The sequence below is a fragment of the Arvicola amphibius genome, chromosome 1 (assembly GCF_903992535.2).
Source record: "Arvicola amphibius chromosome 1, mArvAmp1.2, whole genome shotgun sequence".
Classification (NCBI taxonomy): domain Eukaryota; kingdom Metazoa; phylum Chordata; class Mammalia; order Rodentia; family Cricetidae; genus Arvicola; species Arvicola amphibius.
This window is the reverse complement of record NC_052047.1, coordinates 65964657-65984170: the sequence shown is the minus strand read 5'-3', so window position 1 is coordinate 65984170 and position 19514 is coordinate 65964657. Positions and strand designations below refer to the sequence as shown.

The 19514-nt window shown below is 42.4% G+C and overlaps 1 protein-coding gene across 2 annotated transcripts in view; it reads left to right on the top strand.

Moving 5' to 3' along the window:
* The window catches only part of Nsd2 (nuclear receptor binding SET domain protein 2), a 70619-nt gene that overhangs the window by 49919 nt on the left and 1186 nt on the right, over window positions 1-19514 (top strand). For both annotated transcript variants that reach the window (XM_038327996.1, XM_038327989.1), the window contains 12 exons: window positions 1232-1363; window positions 2233-2356; window positions 3172-3372; window positions 4586-4765; window positions 5022-5178; window positions 5305-5510; window positions 9817-9920; window positions 10184-10453; window positions 11336-11452; window positions 16665-16806; window positions 17075-17181; window positions 18596-18800. In XM_038327996.1, the coding sequence (XP_038183924.1) occupies window positions 1232-1363; window positions 2233-2356; window positions 3172-3372; window positions 4586-4765; window positions 5022-5178; window positions 5305-5510; window positions 9817-9920; window positions 10184-10453; window positions 11336-11452; window positions 16665-16806; window positions 17075-17181; window positions 18596-18800 (1945 nt within the window). The remainder of the gene's footprint in view (window positions 1-1231; window positions 1364-2232; window positions 2357-3171; window positions 3373-4585; window positions 4766-5021; window positions 5179-5304; window positions 5511-9816; window positions 9921-10183; window positions 10454-11335; window positions 11453-16664; window positions 16807-17074; window positions 17182-18595; window positions 18801-19514) is intronic.

Here is a 19514-nt window from a genome sequence, read left to right as displayed (position 1 = left end):
CAGAGATCTGCCTGCCTCTGACTTGAGTGCTGGAATTAAAGGTGTGTGCGCCACTGCTCGGCTTGTTTTTAGTTTTTAATGTGGCCTAAATACAATTTCTAGCTTTGTGTTAGCTGGCAGATAGCAAGCCTATAACGTAATTACTTGTGATTATTGAGGTAAAATAGTTTTTTGCTTTATCTCCAAATTTCAATTTTCAACACTAATATCAGTTAAACACCCCCCCCCCAATTTAAGCACTTGAATTTGATAGACAAAAGGGTTTTCTGTTTACCCATTTTAACATTTATGGCTAGTACTTGATAAGCAAGGACAGGATGCTCCATGCAGCAAGGGTGACGTTGTAACTGGATACTAATCTCTGTTCAGTGGAGGAAACCCAGTAAAATAGATACTTCCTCTGTACACTGCATTTCTCCCAAGTTTTTTTTAAACATTTATTTATTTATTATGTATACAATATTCTGTCTGTGTGTATGCCTGCAGGCCAGAAGAGGGCACCAGACCCTGTTATAGATGGTTGTGAGCCACCATGTGGTTGCTGGGAATTGAACTCAGGACCTTCGGAAGAGCAGGCAATGCTCTTAACCTCTGAGCCATCTCTCCAGCCCCCTCTCCCAAGTCTTTTTATTAGACTCCAGTGTTAACAAGACAGGCAGAGGTTGTTTCTTGCCTTTCTGTGGGAGAGGAGCAGTTGAGCTGTGACTAGTTAACAGTGAGAGAATAGACAAGGCACTCAGGCTGTAGTGCAAGTCAGTGACTCTCCTGAGTCTTGAATCAGTTCCAGGGGAGCACCATGCTTCTGGAAGAGCACAGTGTCCTCAGCAGAGTGAGAAACAGCTTCTGTGAAGTCTTTTTGTGACTTCACGTCTTTTTTTTCTTTCTTTTTTAGTTCATGTTGTATTTGGGTTTGAACACATTGGATAGGAAGCTGAAAGAGTATATTGTTTCCAGAGCTCATCTCAGTTTACTTAGCAAAGATAATTGGATTTTCATACGTTGCTTTACTTAAAGGAATATGTCTTATATACATATGTATATTAAATATTGAGTAGAATTAGGTCCACTTCTGAGTATGCTTTGTAACTTTTGCAAGTTTTATTACTTCCAAGCCGGTGATATATCTGTACCGCATCACTGGGCAGTAGGGCTGGAAGTGGGCTGTGTCCAAAGGATGTGGCCACCTGTTTTCTGTGGCTAGTGAACTGTCGTCAACCTCCTTCATCTCCAGGTCTCAGACAGCCCAGGAGATGAGCCCTCAGAGTCTCCGTATGAAAGTGCAGATGAAACACAGACCGAAGCATCCGTCTCGTCTAAAAAGTCGGAGAAAGGAGTAGCTGCCAAAAAGGAATACGTGTGTCAGGTGAGGGATAGGCGGTGTCTGATGTGTTGGTGAGGGCTTCTCCTGAAGTCACAGAAGATGAGAGTGAGTTTCCAGCATCCTCTTTTTCCTCCAGACCTCTCTTCTGCCCCATTACCACTCACAAGTAGAAGATACCTCTTTGGAAGGGCTAGACCACTAGCAGAATTCTGGTATTAAGTTGCCTAAGTTAACATTCATTCTCAGGTGGGATGTTTCATGTACAGCACCAGTATACATATGGGAGTTTGAATAGTTCTTGGGAATGTATGCTGTAAGAAATAAGGTGCTAGGGTGATGTGGTGCCCTTGCTGCTTTCTTAGTTCACTGGGAGACCAGTCATGGGCTGGGGTTACGGTGTGACTAGACCCAACAGTGGTATTGCTCTGGTCAGTGTCCTACATGGGCTGGATGCTGGGTTGATGATCTTAAGAAAGCTACTCACCTTTCTGTGCCTTAGTCGCTGCGCCATCCTGAGTTGTGGTCAGTGCTACTATCCATGTGAGACTGCTGTTTTGTCCACAGTTGAAATGGTTGACAGGCAGCTCCATTGCTGTCATCTGTGGAAGGATGGCTGGCTTGTGAAAATGCAATGGGTTTTGGGTTTTTGACATTCACGTCTGATCTGAAACACCCTGTATGTATCCTTCAGGTTTTGATCTTTTGTTTCTTTAGCCCTTGCTGAGGGATTAACATCTTTTTGTGTAACTTGAACTGGCTGTAGTCTGTAATCCTGCTAGGCATTTCACTGTGTGCAGGTACTTATGTTCATCTGCATGCCAGAGATGGAGTCAAATTGCCCCACGTGGTGAGGAGAGTCCTGAAAGGGCTCTGACTAGGTGTGGGTTCATGCCACCCTCTGTTCCCTGCAGTTGTGTGAGAAGACAGGCAGCCTCTTGTTGTGTGAGGGGCCCTGTTGTGGAGCATTCCACCTAGCCTGCCTTGGACTTTCCCGAAGACCAGAAGGAAGATTCACCTGCACTGAATGTGCCTCAGGTAAGTTCCAGTTTCTGAAGCTGGGGATTGTGTGTGGAGGTTGGTTCTGTTTGTCCCTTTTTTATGTGCTTCCTCAAGTTGTATATGAGACATTTGGCAGAGAACAAGTTGCACAACATACTGACTCAAAGGTTGTATGCTTCTAAGTTCTTCCACTGTACTGTGGACTTTACTATTTGAATGACAGTATCACTGAGCAAGTAGTTCAGGATACAGCGACTGGTAGAGTGAGGGAATAAAAGGCTGTGTACTTTTCCAAACCCTTCCTGTGGGGCTAGCACACACCTTGTTCTATAGGTGACGGTTATGAAGCTTGGCACTTCGAGACAAACAGTTCTGCCTAACTAGTAGTCAGCTATAGAACACTGGTATTTATAGAATGCTCAGTCCATTACAAAGACTAGATGCCATTTGTAGCTTCATTTTCAACAGCGAGAACTTAACTGGGGGGCTAGTGCTTCTGCTTCTAGTGCCTCAGGATTCGGCCGACAGTCTTGGATCACAGCGGTCCCTGCTCCCTACTAACTAGACCCAAGAAGGGTCGAGCCGCCCAGACAGCCCAACAGCAGTAGAACACTTTAGATGTCAGTCTTCTCCAGCCAGAGCAAGTCTTTGCTGCACTGGTGAGTGGGCCAGGAAGCTGGAGATTTGATGACAGCAAACTCAAATGACTTGGCTTTTTTCTGAAGAAGGCTTAGATTAGTCAGCAACACAGGCTGCCCCAGAAAAGTTGCTTAATTATAGTCGCTCAGAACTGCAATATAACTCTTGTTATCTGCACCTTCCTCTTACCCCTTTCTTTAACCACTTGTTAGGGATTCACTCATGTTTCGTGTGTAAAGAAAGCAAGATGGAGGTGAAGCGCTGTGTGGTAACTCAGTGTGGAAAATTTTACCATGAAGCTTGTGTAAAAAAGTACCCTCTCACTGTGTTTGAGAGCCGAGGCTTTCGCTGCCCTCTCCACAGCTGTGTGAGCTGCCATGCCTCAAACCCTTCAAATCCACGGCCATCAAAAGGTACAGATAGATGTGATGGGGCCTTACAACTTGGGTTCACTCGCAGTGTATAGGTGGGACCACTGATGTTAGACAAGTGTTATGAACTCCAGTGGTCTCCATTATCTCCTGTTATTCTGCTGACTCATGAGTCAAACGTTTTGTTTTGTTCTTGTAACATAAGACTTGCCCCCATTCTATTCTTTCTATATCAGTTAGCACTTTCAGATTCTTGATTCTCAACAAAGAATACTACCTGAGTTGTCTCTGGATTCTCTTTGCTCCTTCTTAAAGGCACTTTTATATATAAGGGAAACTTCTATTTGTAATACAAGAGACAGAGCCATGGGCCTAACATACTAGTCAAGTGCTTTACCTCTGAGCTTCATTCCCAACTGGGAAATATTTTAAAATCAGATTACATATGTGGAAGATAAGGGTAGCTGTGTGGGGTTGGAGAGGGCTGGTGCTGTGTCCTTTTGTTACAGGGCTTCTCTGGTAGGATATATACACACACACATATATATATGTGTGTATATATATGTGTATATATATGGGGGGGAGGGAGGGAGGAGCACTCGCAACATTTAGGGGCACAATGCTACCAACATCTGCTAGGAAGGGTACCCAGAAGAGACTCACAAATCCCAAATGATAGTAGCTCTGGTTAAGAATTGCTGGTTGATTGGCCATGCTGTGGTGGTGCATGACTTTAATCCCAGCATTTAAGAAGCAGAGGCAGGTAGATCTCTTGAGTTTGAGACCAGCTTGGTCTACATAGTGAGTTCCAGGACAGCCAGGACTACAAAAAGAAACCTTGTCTCAAAAAAAAAAAAAAAAAAAAAAAAAAAAGAGAGAAAAAGAAATGGTGTAGAATGTGTTTTTTTTTTTTTTTAAATATTTATTTATTTATTATGTATACAATATTCCATCTGTGTGGATGCCTGCAGGTCAGAAGAGGGCACCAGACCTCATTACAGATGGTTGTGAGCCACCATGTGGTTGCTGGGAATTGAACTCAGGACCTTTGGAAGAGCATGCAATGCTCTTAACCGCTGAGCCATCTCTCCAGCCCAGAATGTGTTGTTTTAATGGTGTTTCTCAAACACTGCTTTGAAACACCTTTGCATTGATGGAAGATAGTGTTATTAAGTATCTCCAGGCTCTTCCATCATAACTTTCTGATTCATGGGAGTCAACAATATTTGTAGTCCTCCGTGCTTATTTCCTTTAGGTAAAATGATGCGATGTATCCGCTGCCCTGTTGCCTATCATGGAGGAGATGCCTGTCTGGCAGCAGGATGTTCAGTGATTGCTTCTAACAACATCATCTGCACAGCCCATTTCACTGCTCGGAAGGGGAAGCGACACCACACCCACGTCAATGTGAGTTGGTGCTTCGTGTGCTCCAAAGGTAAGGATGGGTTCTGCTGTGTGTGTTGCTGCACACACAGTTCTGCTAGTACCAGAGGCATCACCTTGGCTCTTTAAACTAAGTGGATTCCATAGACACAGGAGACGACTTTGGTAAAGCAATGCCATTGGGTGTTGACTTATGGATTGACATACTGACACTCCTGCTTCCATCAGGTTTGTGCCAGTTACAGGCTGAGAGAGAGGGCCTAGACTGACCTGGTGAGACAAGCTCAGGCTGGCCTGTTCTCTTGTAGGGGGAAGTCTTCTATGTTGTGAGGCCTGCCCAGCAGCCTTTCATCCTGATTGCCTGAACATTGATATGCCTGATGGCAGCTGGTTCTGCAATGACTGCCGGGCTGGGAAGAAGCTACACTTTCAAGACATCATTTGGGTCAAACTTGGGAACTACAGGTATGAAATAAAATTTTGTGCTTTTGTGTCTGTATTTATTTAAATGTTTTTGCTTTACTTTACTAAGTATTGGAAATTTTGTCACTCTTAAGAATCTGTGAATCCTGTTTTTAATGTTTATAATAGGTGGTGGCCGGCAGAAGTTTGTCATCCCAAAAATGTTCCCCCAAATATTCAGAAAATGAAGCACGAGATTGGAGAATTCCCTGTATTTTTCTTTGGGTCTAAAGATTATTACTGGACACATCAGGCACGAGTATTCCCATACATGGAAGGGGACCGGGGCAGCCGCTACCAGGGAGTCAGAGGGATTGGAAGAGTCTTCAAGAATGGTATGGAGATTTCCCAATGGCATGTAGATGGCATTCTTATATGCTTGTTAATCCTAATTTCTGTTCTTTTGAAATTTGATCTCTTTAAAAATTCCTAGACTAAATATTCTATCTCTACTTCTATAGTAGAAAAAAGAAAGTTTGCAGTCTGATGTGTCTCTTGATACATATGTTTATGCTGTTGGATAACTTTTTACAATATTAGCTTATAATTAATTTCATTAAAATGAAATAAGGCTTTTTTGCCAGACAGTAGTGTTAATCCCAGCACTTTGGAGGCAGAAGCAGAGGAGGATCTCTGAATTTGAGGCCAGCCTGGTCTATAGAGTGTGTTCCAGGACAGCCAGGGCTACACAGAAAAACAGTGTCTTGAAAAACCAAAAAAAAAAAAAAAAAAAAAAAAAAAAGCTTTTTAAAAGATATACTGTGTTTAGAACTAATTATAAATATTTCCCATAACTGGCCTTTTGTACGGCAGCTCTGAAGATGATTTCCCATGATTGGAACCTTAAGTTCCAGCTCTCTGTTTCTAACTCTTCAGTAGACACAGTTGTACCTTGGGTATCTTACACGGTGTTAGGGTGAGCAGACCAACCAGCATGCTGTGTCTTGATTCCACAGTCTAGGAGATAGTGTCAAAAGTGTAGTTAAGTTAGATAATGACTGGGGCAGGAAGGAGATAGGAGAGAAAAGAGTGATGTTGCATAGTAAGATTTAACATTTTCTCTAGATGCATAGTGAGTGTGGACAGTAGGAAAAACTTCAAGTGCTTACATGATTTATGCAGGGAGAACTAAAGCTTTGTCCCTGCTTGTTGTAAGGAGGCTGCTTGTTTGTTTCCCAGCTGCCCAGACTCCCGAAATAATCACACAGAAACCATATTATTTAAATTATTGCTTGGCCCATTAACTCTAGCTTCTTATTTGCTTTTATATCTTAATTTAACCCATCTCCATTAATCTGTGCATCACCATGAGGTCATGCCCTACCAACAATGTTTCAGTACTTCTGTCTCCAGCAGCAACTCCATGGCTTCTCCCTAACTCTGCCTCCTTTCTGCATTCAGTTTAGTTTTCCCTGCCTAACTCTGTTCTACCCTGTCAAGCCAAGCCATTTTCTTTATTCATTAACCAGTAAAAGCAACACATAGACAGAAGGACCGCCACACCATTTCCCTTTTTCTATTTAAATAAAATGGAAGGTTTTAACTTTAATATAGTAAAATTACATATAATAGAATAGGTATCAAGCAAGAATTATGGTTACAATATTTATACCTACCTTTATCTTCTATCATAACTAAGGAAAACTTTAATTATAACTATATATTCTTCAACTCCATCAAAGACTCCAAAAGGATATAATATTACGTAAGTAAACAGGAAGTGTATTGTAAGCAATTGCCAAAACTCTAGAATTGACAGAGACTTCTTGCTGCCTGGACAGTCACTTCTGTATTGTTGAAGCATCCATCTTCAGCCTACAGGCCCATAGTATCCTGCAGACTTTCCTATGAAGCAGGGAATTTCGAAGATAGTTCCACCTATATTGGCAGTTTGTCAGTCACATTTTTCTGTGTCCTACAGAATGTCTAGCAGACTATTTTATGAAGCAGGAACCCCAAAGGATAGTCTCATCTTTAGGCAAGTTCAGCAGTCATTTTTCTGTGGGTTCTGCATGTCCAGTTCATACAGTTTAGCATCAAACAGTTCAGCAAGGACAGTTTCTTGCCAAAACGGCTAGCAAACTCTATAAGAAGCCTCTTTGATGCCCATCTTACTCTTGAAGTAATTGGTGCTGCCAGGAGCAGTTGTGTCTCATTGTCATGAAAAGTCCTAAGTTATTAAAACATTTAAATGCCATATTCTGAAGGTTTCTGAAAGAATTGAAGAATAATTATCTAACTGAAATATCTCTCTCTATATCTAAAAAACCTAACATGACTACAAGCTTGACTATTTTAAATGATTACTAACCTGTATTTCTTAATTATACATTACATTTTTAAAAAAATTTTTCAAGACAGAGTTTCTCTGTAGCTTTGGATCCTGTCCTGGAACTAGCTCTTGTACACCAGGCTGGCCTCAAACTCACAGAGATCCACCTGCTTCTGCCTTTCGAGTGCTGGGATTAAAGGCGTGCGCCACCACCACACAGCTATACATTACATTTTTAAATGAGCTGCACAAACACAATACCTTCTTAATCAAGACAGAAATATACATACAACAAAATTAATCTTGTTTGATCAATAAATTAACATCCATACCAATGCAAAGTATTCATCTCTATATCATATTGCCCTTTAAATGTAAACAAACATTTACAAACAACATTTGGGAGTTTGGGCATAGTTCTTTCCAAACTGCTTCCTGCTTTTTTTTTGGGTGTGTTCATGGCGATCTTTTGGGGAGGTGTTAGTCCATCAAACCACATTAGTTTGGAAGGATTCCACAGGTTGTCAGCCTCTGTGGAAACAAAAGAAGAACCTCTTTTCGAAAGCCACAAATCCTTAGACCTGAATTTTGAAGTCAACATACCTTTAGAATATATATGCTGGTTTAGTTTAACAGTCTGTACAATGAAAAGTCTCTCTGTACTTAGCTCATTCACAGTCAAAATATTCAAAGAAAACACAGTAGTATAAATAATCCAGACTCTCTGTGAATTTTCCATCTTTATGTAGATTATTTTTTTATTCCTTTTACTCTATGACTGTCTGTATTGTGTCTCTTTAAAGACTTTGTTTTATTTATTTTTTAAATGATTTACTTCTTTTCCAACCCTCTGTACTCCTTTTCTTCTCTCTCCCAAGCCTATGTACATTTATCCAACAATGTGACCCATTTAGATGTCTTTTATCTGGATTTGTCTTTATTGTGTATCTGTAATCCTTTTCTGATTAGAAGTGCTTCTTAAAATGCTAAGCCCTTCTTATGAACTTAAGCAGCGGCATTGCTAGAGGAAATAGGGCCCTGCCTGCTTGCCCCACCAGTCCGACATGGCCGAAGTCTGCTCATTGCCTCTGAGACTGCAGGGCGCGATCCATCCTCACCACCTCAACTCTGATAACTATTTGGCCCATGCTGCCACCAAGTAATTTGCAGCATGCTACCCAGAAGTCCCATTTAAATGCTCGGCCTCCTGAAAGAGCCAGAGTTCTCATGCTGGCAGCATGGCCCAGAAAGCTGCCATTTCAAAACCACTTAGCTTTTTTTCTGCTACTGTTGAATCAGGAAAACCTCTCTTAAAGGAACCACGGCGTTAAGCAGTGCTAAAGTCTGTTTTTTCTGTGTGTTTGTCTCAAATTACTTTTTAAGCTTTTTTAGGTTTTACAATGGATTTAGTCAACCACAGTGGGATTTGCCATGGTAGATGAAAATGTATGCCTTAGGAGCTGTTGGCTCCTTGCTGCTGAGAGTTTAGCAGATATCAAGCAACAGCAGCCTGTCCTCTTTCCTTGATGCCTCAACATTCAGGGGCTTCAAGAGGACTTGAGTAAGAATGGATAGCTAGTAGCCCAGCAGTGGTGGTACACACCTTTAATTCCAGCACTTGAGAGGCAGATGCAGGCTGATCTCTGTGAGTCTGAGGCCAGCCTGTTCTACAAAGCAAGTTCCAGGGCAGCTAGGGCTGTTACACAGAGAAACCCGTGTGTAAACACACACACACACACACACACACACACACACACACACACACCCCAGATAGCTATCAAAAGATAACTTGAAAATCATTAGAAAGGAGAGATTCTGGTAGAGATTGGGAACCCAATGAGTTTGATGTGGTATCAAGTGGTGAAGGTGGGACCCCAGGCTTCTGACTCCTGATACTGACCTGCTATTAAGTCGTGCCTGCTAATGACTGACTAGCAGCTGCCAGCTCAGCTCAGCCACTGACCTGGCCTCACAGTGACATTGACAGTTTGCAGATTGGGTGTTGATATGGCCTCTGTTGATCTGAACTGGTGCTTCTTCTCAGAGACCTTTTACTTTAAAAGGAATAAAAGTTCACTTTTTTTTCTAAGTACGTATGTTCCAAGCACTGATACTGTTGCCTTATCCTTAGAATTCAGTATAGAGAGTGGGTAGTGCTTGAACTCCCAGGCTTTGTGCAGAGCTGGCATAAATCAGCTCCTAGTGTTTAGTCACTGGGGAGGCAGGCATTTGTCTGCCTTTTACAGTATTTCATAGCCCTTAGCTTCAGGGAAACCAACAACAGTACTTAGCAGTGAATATGGAACTCCTTAAAAGGTCAGTATATTTATTTACTGAAATATATTTCTCATATCCTATTGGCTTTTTAGCACTGCAAGAAGCTGAAGCTCGTTTTAATGAAATCAAACTTCAGCGGGAAGCCCGAGAAACACAGGAGAGTGAGAGAAAACCTCCACCATACAAGCATATCAAGGTGATGGGCATGTCAGGATTATGTGTACATGTTTGTGTTTTCCTTCTCAACAAAGTGGTTCTGATGTGGCTCTTGGGCTACAGATTTTTCAGTTCCAGGTTATGGCCATTAAGAGGTCTGTCAGAAACTATCTTTGTGGGCCCAGTCATGATTATCAGAATGCATATTTCCAAGGTGGGCCCTTGAAGGCACAGTATGAGTGGGCAGGGATCCAGGACTCTATTTACAAAGTAGAGTCAAGACAACTTGTTTTTTTCTTATAGGTGAATAAACCGTATGGTAAAGTCCAGATCTATACAGCTGACATTTCTGAAATCCCAAAGTGCAACTGTAAGCCCACAGATGAGAACCCCTGTGGCTCTGATTCAGAATGTCTAAACAGGATGCTGATGTTTGAGTGCCACCCGCAGGTGTGTCCTGCAGGGGAATACTGCCAGAACCAGTGTTTCACTAAGCGCCAGTACCCGGAGACCAAGATCATCAAGACAGATGGCAAAGGGTGGGGACTGGTTGCTAAAAGGGACATCAGAAAGGTATGCCATATGTCCCCTTGCTTTTTATACTGTGTAGTGATTCTTAAGTGTATGCTTGTGTGTGCACTGGAATACGTGTGGATATGCATGTGCCCTGACATGTATGTAGAAATCAGATGACAAGTTTCGGGAGTCAGGTATCTCCTTCCACATGAGTCCCAGGAACTGAACTTGGGTCCTCAGACTTGGTGGCAAGTACTTTACCCACTTCATTATCTCACTAGCTCTCTCCTCCCCACTTGTAAGAATTAATGGCTCACCTTATTCCCTCCCCTCTTCCTCCCTCTCTCCCTTCTCCAATTTTGGTGCCACAATTTTGGTGCCCAGCATTCAGGAGGTAGAAGCAGGCAGAAGTCTGTGAGTTCAAGGTCAGCCTGATCTACAGAACAAGTTCTAGGACGACCAGGACTTCACAGAAACCCTGTCTCTAAAAACAAAACAAAAACAAACAAACAAAAAAAAAAGATTGCTGAGATGCACTCTTCTCCAGCTTTATTCCTTGGTTGCCTCAGCTGTTGCTTCATGTAGACTTGCTGTGGAGCCTGCCTGTCAAGTTCTTCATAACCTCTTTCCTATTAGAAACCTGCATGTAATTTACTACTTACATGGATAGTGGGTTAACAAAGATGCTCCTTTAAGGCAAGACATTGTAGAAAACAGTCTGGGATGTTGCTACTCTGCATGATTATATCTGCCACTGGCAATCTTTATTTATAAATATGACATTATTTGAACTTGAACTTAATGAAGGAGCTCTAGGAACCACACCCCTGAGGTATTAACATGTTATCCTAGACTAATTGATGGTGTCTTGGTATCTTGAACCCTGATTCTAAGAATTGGCTGGTATGTACTCAGTTGTTACATTCTTCTGATTTCCAGGGAGAATTTGTTAATGAGTATGTTGGTGAGCTGATTGATGAAGAGGAGTGTATGGCAAGAATCAAATACGCTCATGAGAATGACATCACTCACTTTTACATGCTCACCATAGACAAGGTAATGGGAAGTGTGTCTTTGCTATTCATTTATGACATCTTGAACATGGACCTGGAGGGTTCATTACCTCTATAATTGGCCCTTGTATTTTGGTGATATTCTCATTTCATCTCCTTAGTAACTTTTCCCAAACATCTGCATATTTTTTCTAAATGTAGAGCTGCCTTTGGCATTGAACATCCTAAGAGCCATGTGTTTCCAGTACAACATAAGAAGTATATCAAGATTCTTCTTAATATCAAGGGGGAAAAAAGGGAAAAAGCATAGACATGAGCATTACATGTTATCTGAGCTACATTGTAGAGTGGTTTTGGCTGTGCTGTGCTCTGTTTGCTTATGAATCCTGTGCTTTCCCTCTCTGTGTGTGTTTCCAAGGCTCACTTCAAACTTCTGAGTGCAAGCACTTTTCTGCCTCAGCTTCCCAAATATGTGGAATAAGAGACTTGTGCTATTCCCTAAGACTTTGTAATTCATAGATTTAAACATCTGGAACCTAGTTGATAGATGTTTTTAATATTCTTGGAATGAAGGTAACTAGGTAACTAGGCCTAGGTAGAAAAGTGCATCAGAATGGTACTATTGTGCCTTCCGTTACCAGTCAGCTCAAAACCCAGCAGAAAAGTGGGGCTCTGTTTAAAAGACATGACTTAAATAATGCCTGAAAACAAGATAGGAAATGGCTATGGACCAGGCATTTTGATTCTGGTATCTGGGACTATAGGGCCTCTGTAGAAATTGCAATGGCCCCAAAGTCCCCAGCCAGCAGTCCCTCAGGAAGCTTGACCATTCTCATTCTATGGAGTAGTATTGGGCTCCTGTCATTTGCTATAGGCTGTGGGGGTTGGGCCTTTTAGTGAAGTTATTGTCAGGACAAGATTAAATTTTTTTTTTTTTTTTTTTTTTTTTGGTTTTTCGAGACAGGGTTTCCCTGTAGTTTCTAGAGCCTGTCCTGGAACTAGCTCTTGTAGACCAGGCTGGCCTCGAACTCAGAGATCCACCTGCCTCTGCCTCCCGAGTGCTGGGATTAAAGGCGTGCGCCATATTAAAATATTTTTAAAAAGATACAGGAGATACCCAAGCCAGGGATATGCCTATAATTCTAGCTCTTTGGAGAAATAAGGCAGTAGGATCCTGAGTTTGAGGTCAGTAATTACTGACCTCATAATGCTGAGGGGGTGAAGGGGAAGGAGGGAGAGCAAGCAAGCCTATGTGCAGGGATAGAGCAAGTTGTTCCCAGCTATCCCTGAAAGGATTGGCGGTGGTGGTGGTGGTGTGTGTCTGTTTCTATACATATACATGTATGACATGTATGTCTGTGCATACATAGTAAAAAGATAACGTGAACGTGGAAAAATATCAGGTGGGTGGGATACACTAATCTGCCATTTACATCCCCCCACTCATGGATTTGAATTTAAAAAAAAAATTAAAAGAAGTGGTTGCAAAAGGTATGGACCCTAGAGCTTAAGAGGTGAGTAGCATTTCTTCCTTCAGGCTCTGCCATGACACAGAATTGATAAGATAAACAGTGAGCAGGTTCGCAGAGGACCTTCTGTAGGTTATTCTGGTTTTCTGGGAAAACTGCAGGCTAGGATTTTGGAGGGCAATGAAGAAAAACCAAGACTCACCACTGCAGTAAATAAACTGAGCCCAAGGGATGCTCTGGTACCCTGTGTGGGGATAGCTAAAGAGGCTGCTACTCATTTCCCCACTTCATTTTCTACCTTTCCCCCTTTGGATTTATACATTGAAAACTAAGCCTTTCATGACTGAGCCTGCCCTTGAGAAAGTATAGGCTCAGTAAAAGCCACAGAGATGGTCTGTTTTAAAAAGCCTAGAACATCAGTAGAAGGAAAATCATTAACAATGAATGAAGAACAAAACTCACGGCCAGAAGAGGTGAAATAATCTGATTTTCAGAGTTACTATATTACTAGTTTTAAATGTCCAGTTTTCGGCGGAAAAAAAAATCCTAAGACCTAAAAAGAACAAAAAAGAATTAATTCTAAAGAAGATCTTAGGCAGGCGGATCTCTGAGTTCAAGGCCAGCCTGGTCTACAAGAGCTAGTTCCAGGACAGGCTCTAGAAACTACAGGGAAACCTGTCTTTTTTTTTTTTTTTTTTGGTTTTTCGAGACAGGGTTTCTCTGCAGCTTTTTTAGAGCCTGTCCTGGAACTAGCTCTTGTAGACCAGGCTGGCCTCGAACTCACAGAGATCCGCCTGCCTCTGCCTCCCAAGTGCTGGGATTAAAGGCGTGTGCCACCACCGCCCGGCAGGGAAACCTGTCTTGAAAAACCGAAAAAGAAAAAGAAAAAAAAAAAAAAAGATCTTAGCTCTCTAGGCAGAAAACTTTGAAATAACTTTTGTTGTTTTTGTTCTAAATGTTGGAGAATCCAGCTCTAACCCTATAAATTCTAGGCAAGTGCTTTACCACTGAGATATATTCCTAACCCTGATTTTGAACTAGCTTTATAGCCCACACTGGCCTTGAACTTGGAATCCTCCTGTCTCAAGGCCACCTAGTGTGGAAATTACAGACACAGGCTGCTGTGCCTGGTCTGTATAACAAGGCTTTTAAGTTAATTAAAGACCTCAGAGGACTGAGCATGGTGGCCCATACCTATATTCCCAACACTTGAAAGGTAAGGCATAAGGATCCTTCCCATGTATGTAAAGGATTAAAGAGGGTACCCTTATAAATGTATTTATTACAATTAATTATACACCTAAAAATGGTTAAGATGTGGTTAGGCATATGGCTCTGTAGTAGAGTGCTTGCCAGCATGTGCAAGGTTCTGGGTTCAGTCTCCAGACACACACACACACACACACACACACACACTAAAACAAACAAAACCAGTAAACTTTTATGTCAGGTGTACTTTAAAATAATCAAAGAATTTGAGACTGGTTTAGTTGGTGAGATAACTTGCTGCACAGAGCATGAGGACCCAAGTTCAACCCCCAGCATTCACATAAAAAGCTGAGCATGGTAGCACACTCTTTATAGTCCCAAAGCTAGGGAGGGGGAGACAGGAGGATCCTTGGCTTGTTGGCAAGACCAGGCTAATTGGTGAATCGTAGATTCCAATGAAAGAATTTATCTCAAAAACAAAGTTTGGTGGTGAGGTAAGATCACTCATTGGATAAAGGTGTTTGGCAAAAACCTGATGACCAGAGTTTGATCCCCAGGAACTACATACATGGTGGAAGAAGAGCACCACCTCAAGAAAGTTTTCCTCTAGCCTATACACATGGCACACACAACAAATAAATAAGAAAGGAAATGGATATTTAAAAGAAAATAAAGACGGAAAGTTTTAGAGAAATAGCGTCCAAAGTTGACCTGGCCTCTACGTGTATGTACACACATATACACACACTGGAATGTTTTTCTGGAGGACCTAAGTTCAGTCCATAGGACTCACATCAGGCAGCTCCCAATTGTCTGTAACTCCAGCTCCAGATCCAGCACCTTCTTCTGGCCTCTATTTGTAATCTTATTCATATAACATATAGTCAGAGAAAAAAAAAAACACATAAATAAAAGTAACTTTTAAAAAAATATTCAGTTGGAAAGCTCTCAAGTCAGCTAGCCTGGAGTACATGGTGCAGTGTTAGAAATCAGAAACCCTATCTCAAGACCGAACTGGAAGAGAGAACTAACTTCTAAACAGCTGTCACACATGTGCCTGCAGTCACACTGTGCACTTTTTAAAACATGTATTTACTTTGTGTGTGCATATGTATGACCGTGCATGCTATGGCACACTTGTGGAGATCAGAGACAACTTTTGGAAGTCAATTCTTTCTTTCTATGGTATGGACTGTTGGGCTTCAAACTGAGGTCATGGGCTTGATGGCAAGTACCTTATCTTGTAAGCCATTTCACCAGCTGGTAAATGTACAAATACAGCTGAGGCTGATTCAGTGATAGATTGTTTGTCTACTGTTTAGAAAACCTTGGAGTTTAAAACAACTATTATAGTAGAAAGCAGATCATTGCGCTACGGTGTTTCTGCTTTTATTCTCCTGAGGTGAATTCTGAGTTCTGAGCTGAAGTGATATCCTTTGTGAGCATCCTGAGTGGCTAGGACTGCAGGTATCTACCCACCAAGTTTGACTTCTCTGCTTACAACAATCAATTGGTGCTCACTTTGGAGGTTTCTCAAGGGACCTATATATTTACTACCAAGAGAAACCTCCAAAGTTAGCACCCACTGGGTGGTGCAAGCATAGTCTTCCAGTGTGGTTGCTTTTGTAATGCTCTGTGGTCACAAGGCACAGCTAGAGGTTCTCTTGGCACAAATTCATCCCTTCTTGGACATATAATTTTGTACCAATTCATCTTTGATCTCAGAAATAAACACTGAACAGCAGAGATCCTACTGAGCTGTATATTTGGTCTACAGGTTTTCAGGGAAGAAGCTACAGCTGTGTATCCACCTGCCTATCTTCTTTCTTGTCTGAGCCATAATAAGTGGTTCTTATTCCTCCATAGTGCTTGGACCCTTGAATTTCAGTGAGTCAGTTCCCAGGGCCACTGTGTGCTTGCATTTGTGATTTTGCAGACTGCTATCTCTGAACTGTCAGCCTGTGCCTGTCCCTCTTATGGCAGCATAGCATCGGCGTCATGGGCAAAGTCCTTTGTTTCCAGCCAGTGGGAACTTGAGCATGCTGCTTGTACCGCCTTTGCTCTCTAGGAGTGGATGCTGCTTGTCTATTTTCATTGGAGTTTGCTGTTGTCTGGCAGTGCTGGTTTTGTATAGACTCTTGCTGCCTTTCCCAGGGCTGTGACACTTGTATTTCTCCTAGCTTATTTGTGGCTGGGGTGGTGTTATAAGTGCCAGTTCACAGTCTTCACTCTCACCTGGGCTCAGTCTCTCCTCGTGTTCTGCCCTTACGCAAGAATCTGGACTGGTTGAGGGTTGTCTGGTCCAGGTGGACAACAGGATACCAAGGTTTTCAGTGTGACAACACTGTATCATCTGATACAACCTATGGCATTAAGAGTCCCTTTAGAGATAAGATGTTAGCTGGGCATGATGGCGCATACCCTTAATCCCAGCAGAGGCATGCAAATTTCTGTGAGTTTGAACCTAGTCTGGTATAGTGTGAATTACAGGACAGCCAAGGTTGTTACAGAGAGAAACCTTGTCTTGGAAAAAATAAAATGAAAAATTAAAGATGTCCTTGACTTTTTATCCTGCAGGACCGCATAATTGACGCTGGCCCTAAAGGGAATTATTCACGATTCATGAACCACAGCTGCCAGCCCAATTGTGAGACCCTGAAATGGACAGTGAATGGGGATACACGGGTTGGCCTGTTTGCTGTGTGTGACATTCCTGCAGGTACATCACTGGGGTCCTACAAGTTTCTGGTGCCATATGGACAGGCAGAGAGGCACTGGCTGGTATTTGGTGTGGTCGGGTTTGGAAAGGCTCTAGGATAGTGATTTGAAAGCTTTGTTTGGGATATCATTTTAAACAGCAAATTGATGAGGTATATGAGCCATGCCAGGGTGTATATGAAGGGCATATGTTTTCTTGAAACGGAATCTTTGACATCCACTGCCACAGGAGAACAATGGCCTCTAACATTGTATTGTGTCTCTTTTAGGGACAGAGCTGACATTCAACTATAATCTTGATTGTTTGGGCAATGAAAAAACAGTCTGTCGGTGTGGAGCCTCCAATTGTAGTGGGTTTCTTGGAGACAGACCAAAGGTAAGGACATCACAGCTTTCTGTGAAGCTGAAACACATAGCTCTGGTGGCATACTAGAGGAAGGTTGCATTCTGGTGAGCCATAGACCTGTTGCTGTGTCAAGGGCAGGATCCATGTAGCATGTGGGTTGGGGTTAATGAAGTCTTCTCTCAGTATAGGCTGCTTGTTAAGATGACTTCACTGATGTAATTCCTGTGGGGATTAGCCTAATTAAGCATCAACAGATGTGTGACTTAAACATCAGAAACATGGATTCAATCTTGAAGGCAGGTCCACATTTGCTCCTAAGTTTCTTTGAGTCTTTCAGGCCTCTTTTCCAGCTCTGTTGGTGACTAGTCATCTTTGTTGTTCCTCAGGTTGTAGAATCCTTACTCTAGCATTCTGCTGCTTCACATGAGGTGCCATGTGGTGTTTGTCTTGACCACTTCCCTCCATTGTCCTACTACTATTGTTTACATTGCTGTGTATAGATCTCTCAGGGCCCATACTTACTAGGCAAGTGCCCTCCCACTGAGTCACACCTTTGGCCACCAGTCCCTTTCAATCTAGTCACAAGTCATGCTGGCTTGATGTGCTGGTATTGTAATTATATGCATTTTAAGATAAAGTCATGTTCCAAGTCCTTGGAAGGACATGAATTTGGGGGCACCCCTTGTTGGAACAAAGGTTAGGACAATCATAGGCACCTCCAACCTGAGCTGGCATCTGGGCACACCCAATAGATGTTTTCTGAAAGACTGCTTCTTTGACACTAGTTTGCCCTTATGTGTTTTAGTTAGGGTTTTATTATTGTGAAGAGACACCATGACTATAGCAGCTCTTATAAGGGAAAACATTTAATTGGGGCCGGGTCCAGAGGTTTAGTCCATTTTCATCATGTCAGGAAGCATGGTTGCATGCAGGCAGACACGGTGCTGGAGAGGTAGCTGAGAGTCACATCTGAATCCATAAGAAGAGAAAGCCACACTGGGTGTGGCTTGAGCATTTGAGACCTCAAGGCCAGCCCCTACTAACACTTTTCTCTAACAAAACCACATCTACTCCAGCAAGGGCACACCTCCTAGTAGTGCCATTCCTTATGGGCCTATAGATTGGCTTTACTCAAACCACACCTATACTGCTCATAATTGAGTTCTTAGCTTCTATATTGTGCTTTTTTTTGTCTTAGCAGGAGTTGCCCAAGGTATAGTAGGCCATGACCTGCTTTGTGTAGGTGGCATGCCCTTCTATTTTGTGATGCTAGAAATGGAATCTACAGCCTTAACTACACCTCCAGCTCAGGCACCACTCACCATGTCGGAACAGCCCAGGAATCTGTTTCCTTTTTGGGCATCTTTGTAGTTTCCTTTTTTTTCCTTTTAACTGCTTCCATCTATGTTCTTTTAAGTGAACTATTCTTAATTCTTTATTCTAGACCTCAACATCCCTTTCTTCAGAGGAAAAGGGTAAAAAGGCCAAGAAGAAAACCAGAAGGCGCAGAGCCAAGGGAGAAGGAAAACGGCAGTCAGAGGATGAGTGCTTCCGCTGTGGTGATGGTGGACAGCTGGTGCTGTGTGACCGAAAATTCTGCACCAAGGCCTACCACCTGTCCTGCCTGGGCTTGGGCAAGCGGCCCTTTGGTAGGTGCCCAGCACCCATGCAGCTTCTGACAACTAGCAGTACACTTGCTTGCCATTCTTATTCAGCCTCGCCTAATCCACTGGGTCTTATCTAGTTGCATATTCATGGAAAGGTCAATGTGGTAAATGTCCCCAGTCCAGGGAACCAACTGGAACACAGGGTGGGAGCAGGCAGTAGCTTCCAAAGCCCAGTGTTGAGTGGTCATCTTATTAGTGCCAACATCTAAAGTGACATGCACTGTGGCTCTACTGAAGAAGACTGGTTTTGTCATTAGGCGGCCTGGTTGTAGGACATGTGACCTAACTCTTTTCCCAGGACTTGTAGGCTCTGTCCCTAGAGATGACACAGGACTGGAAGACAATAGGCTTTTCCTCTTACATACTCAAGAGTGGTCACAGCATCAGAACGAAAAGTTAGAATTTCAAAAGAAAAATTGTAAACATTTGACCCAGAGACAAGAAACCTAATAATGAAAACCATATATATTTAGATTTGACAGTTATCCCTAACCCTAATCTTCAGAGATTCATATCTAAGCATAAAACCATTTCTTTATAAATAAGCAAGTCCCAAGCTGGGTGTGATGATGCACACCTTTAATCCCAGCACTCTGCATTGGCAGGTGGACTTCTTGAGTTTGAGGCCAGCCTGGTGTATGGAATAAGTTCCAGGACATCTAGGGCTACATAGAAAAACACTGTCTCAGAAAACAA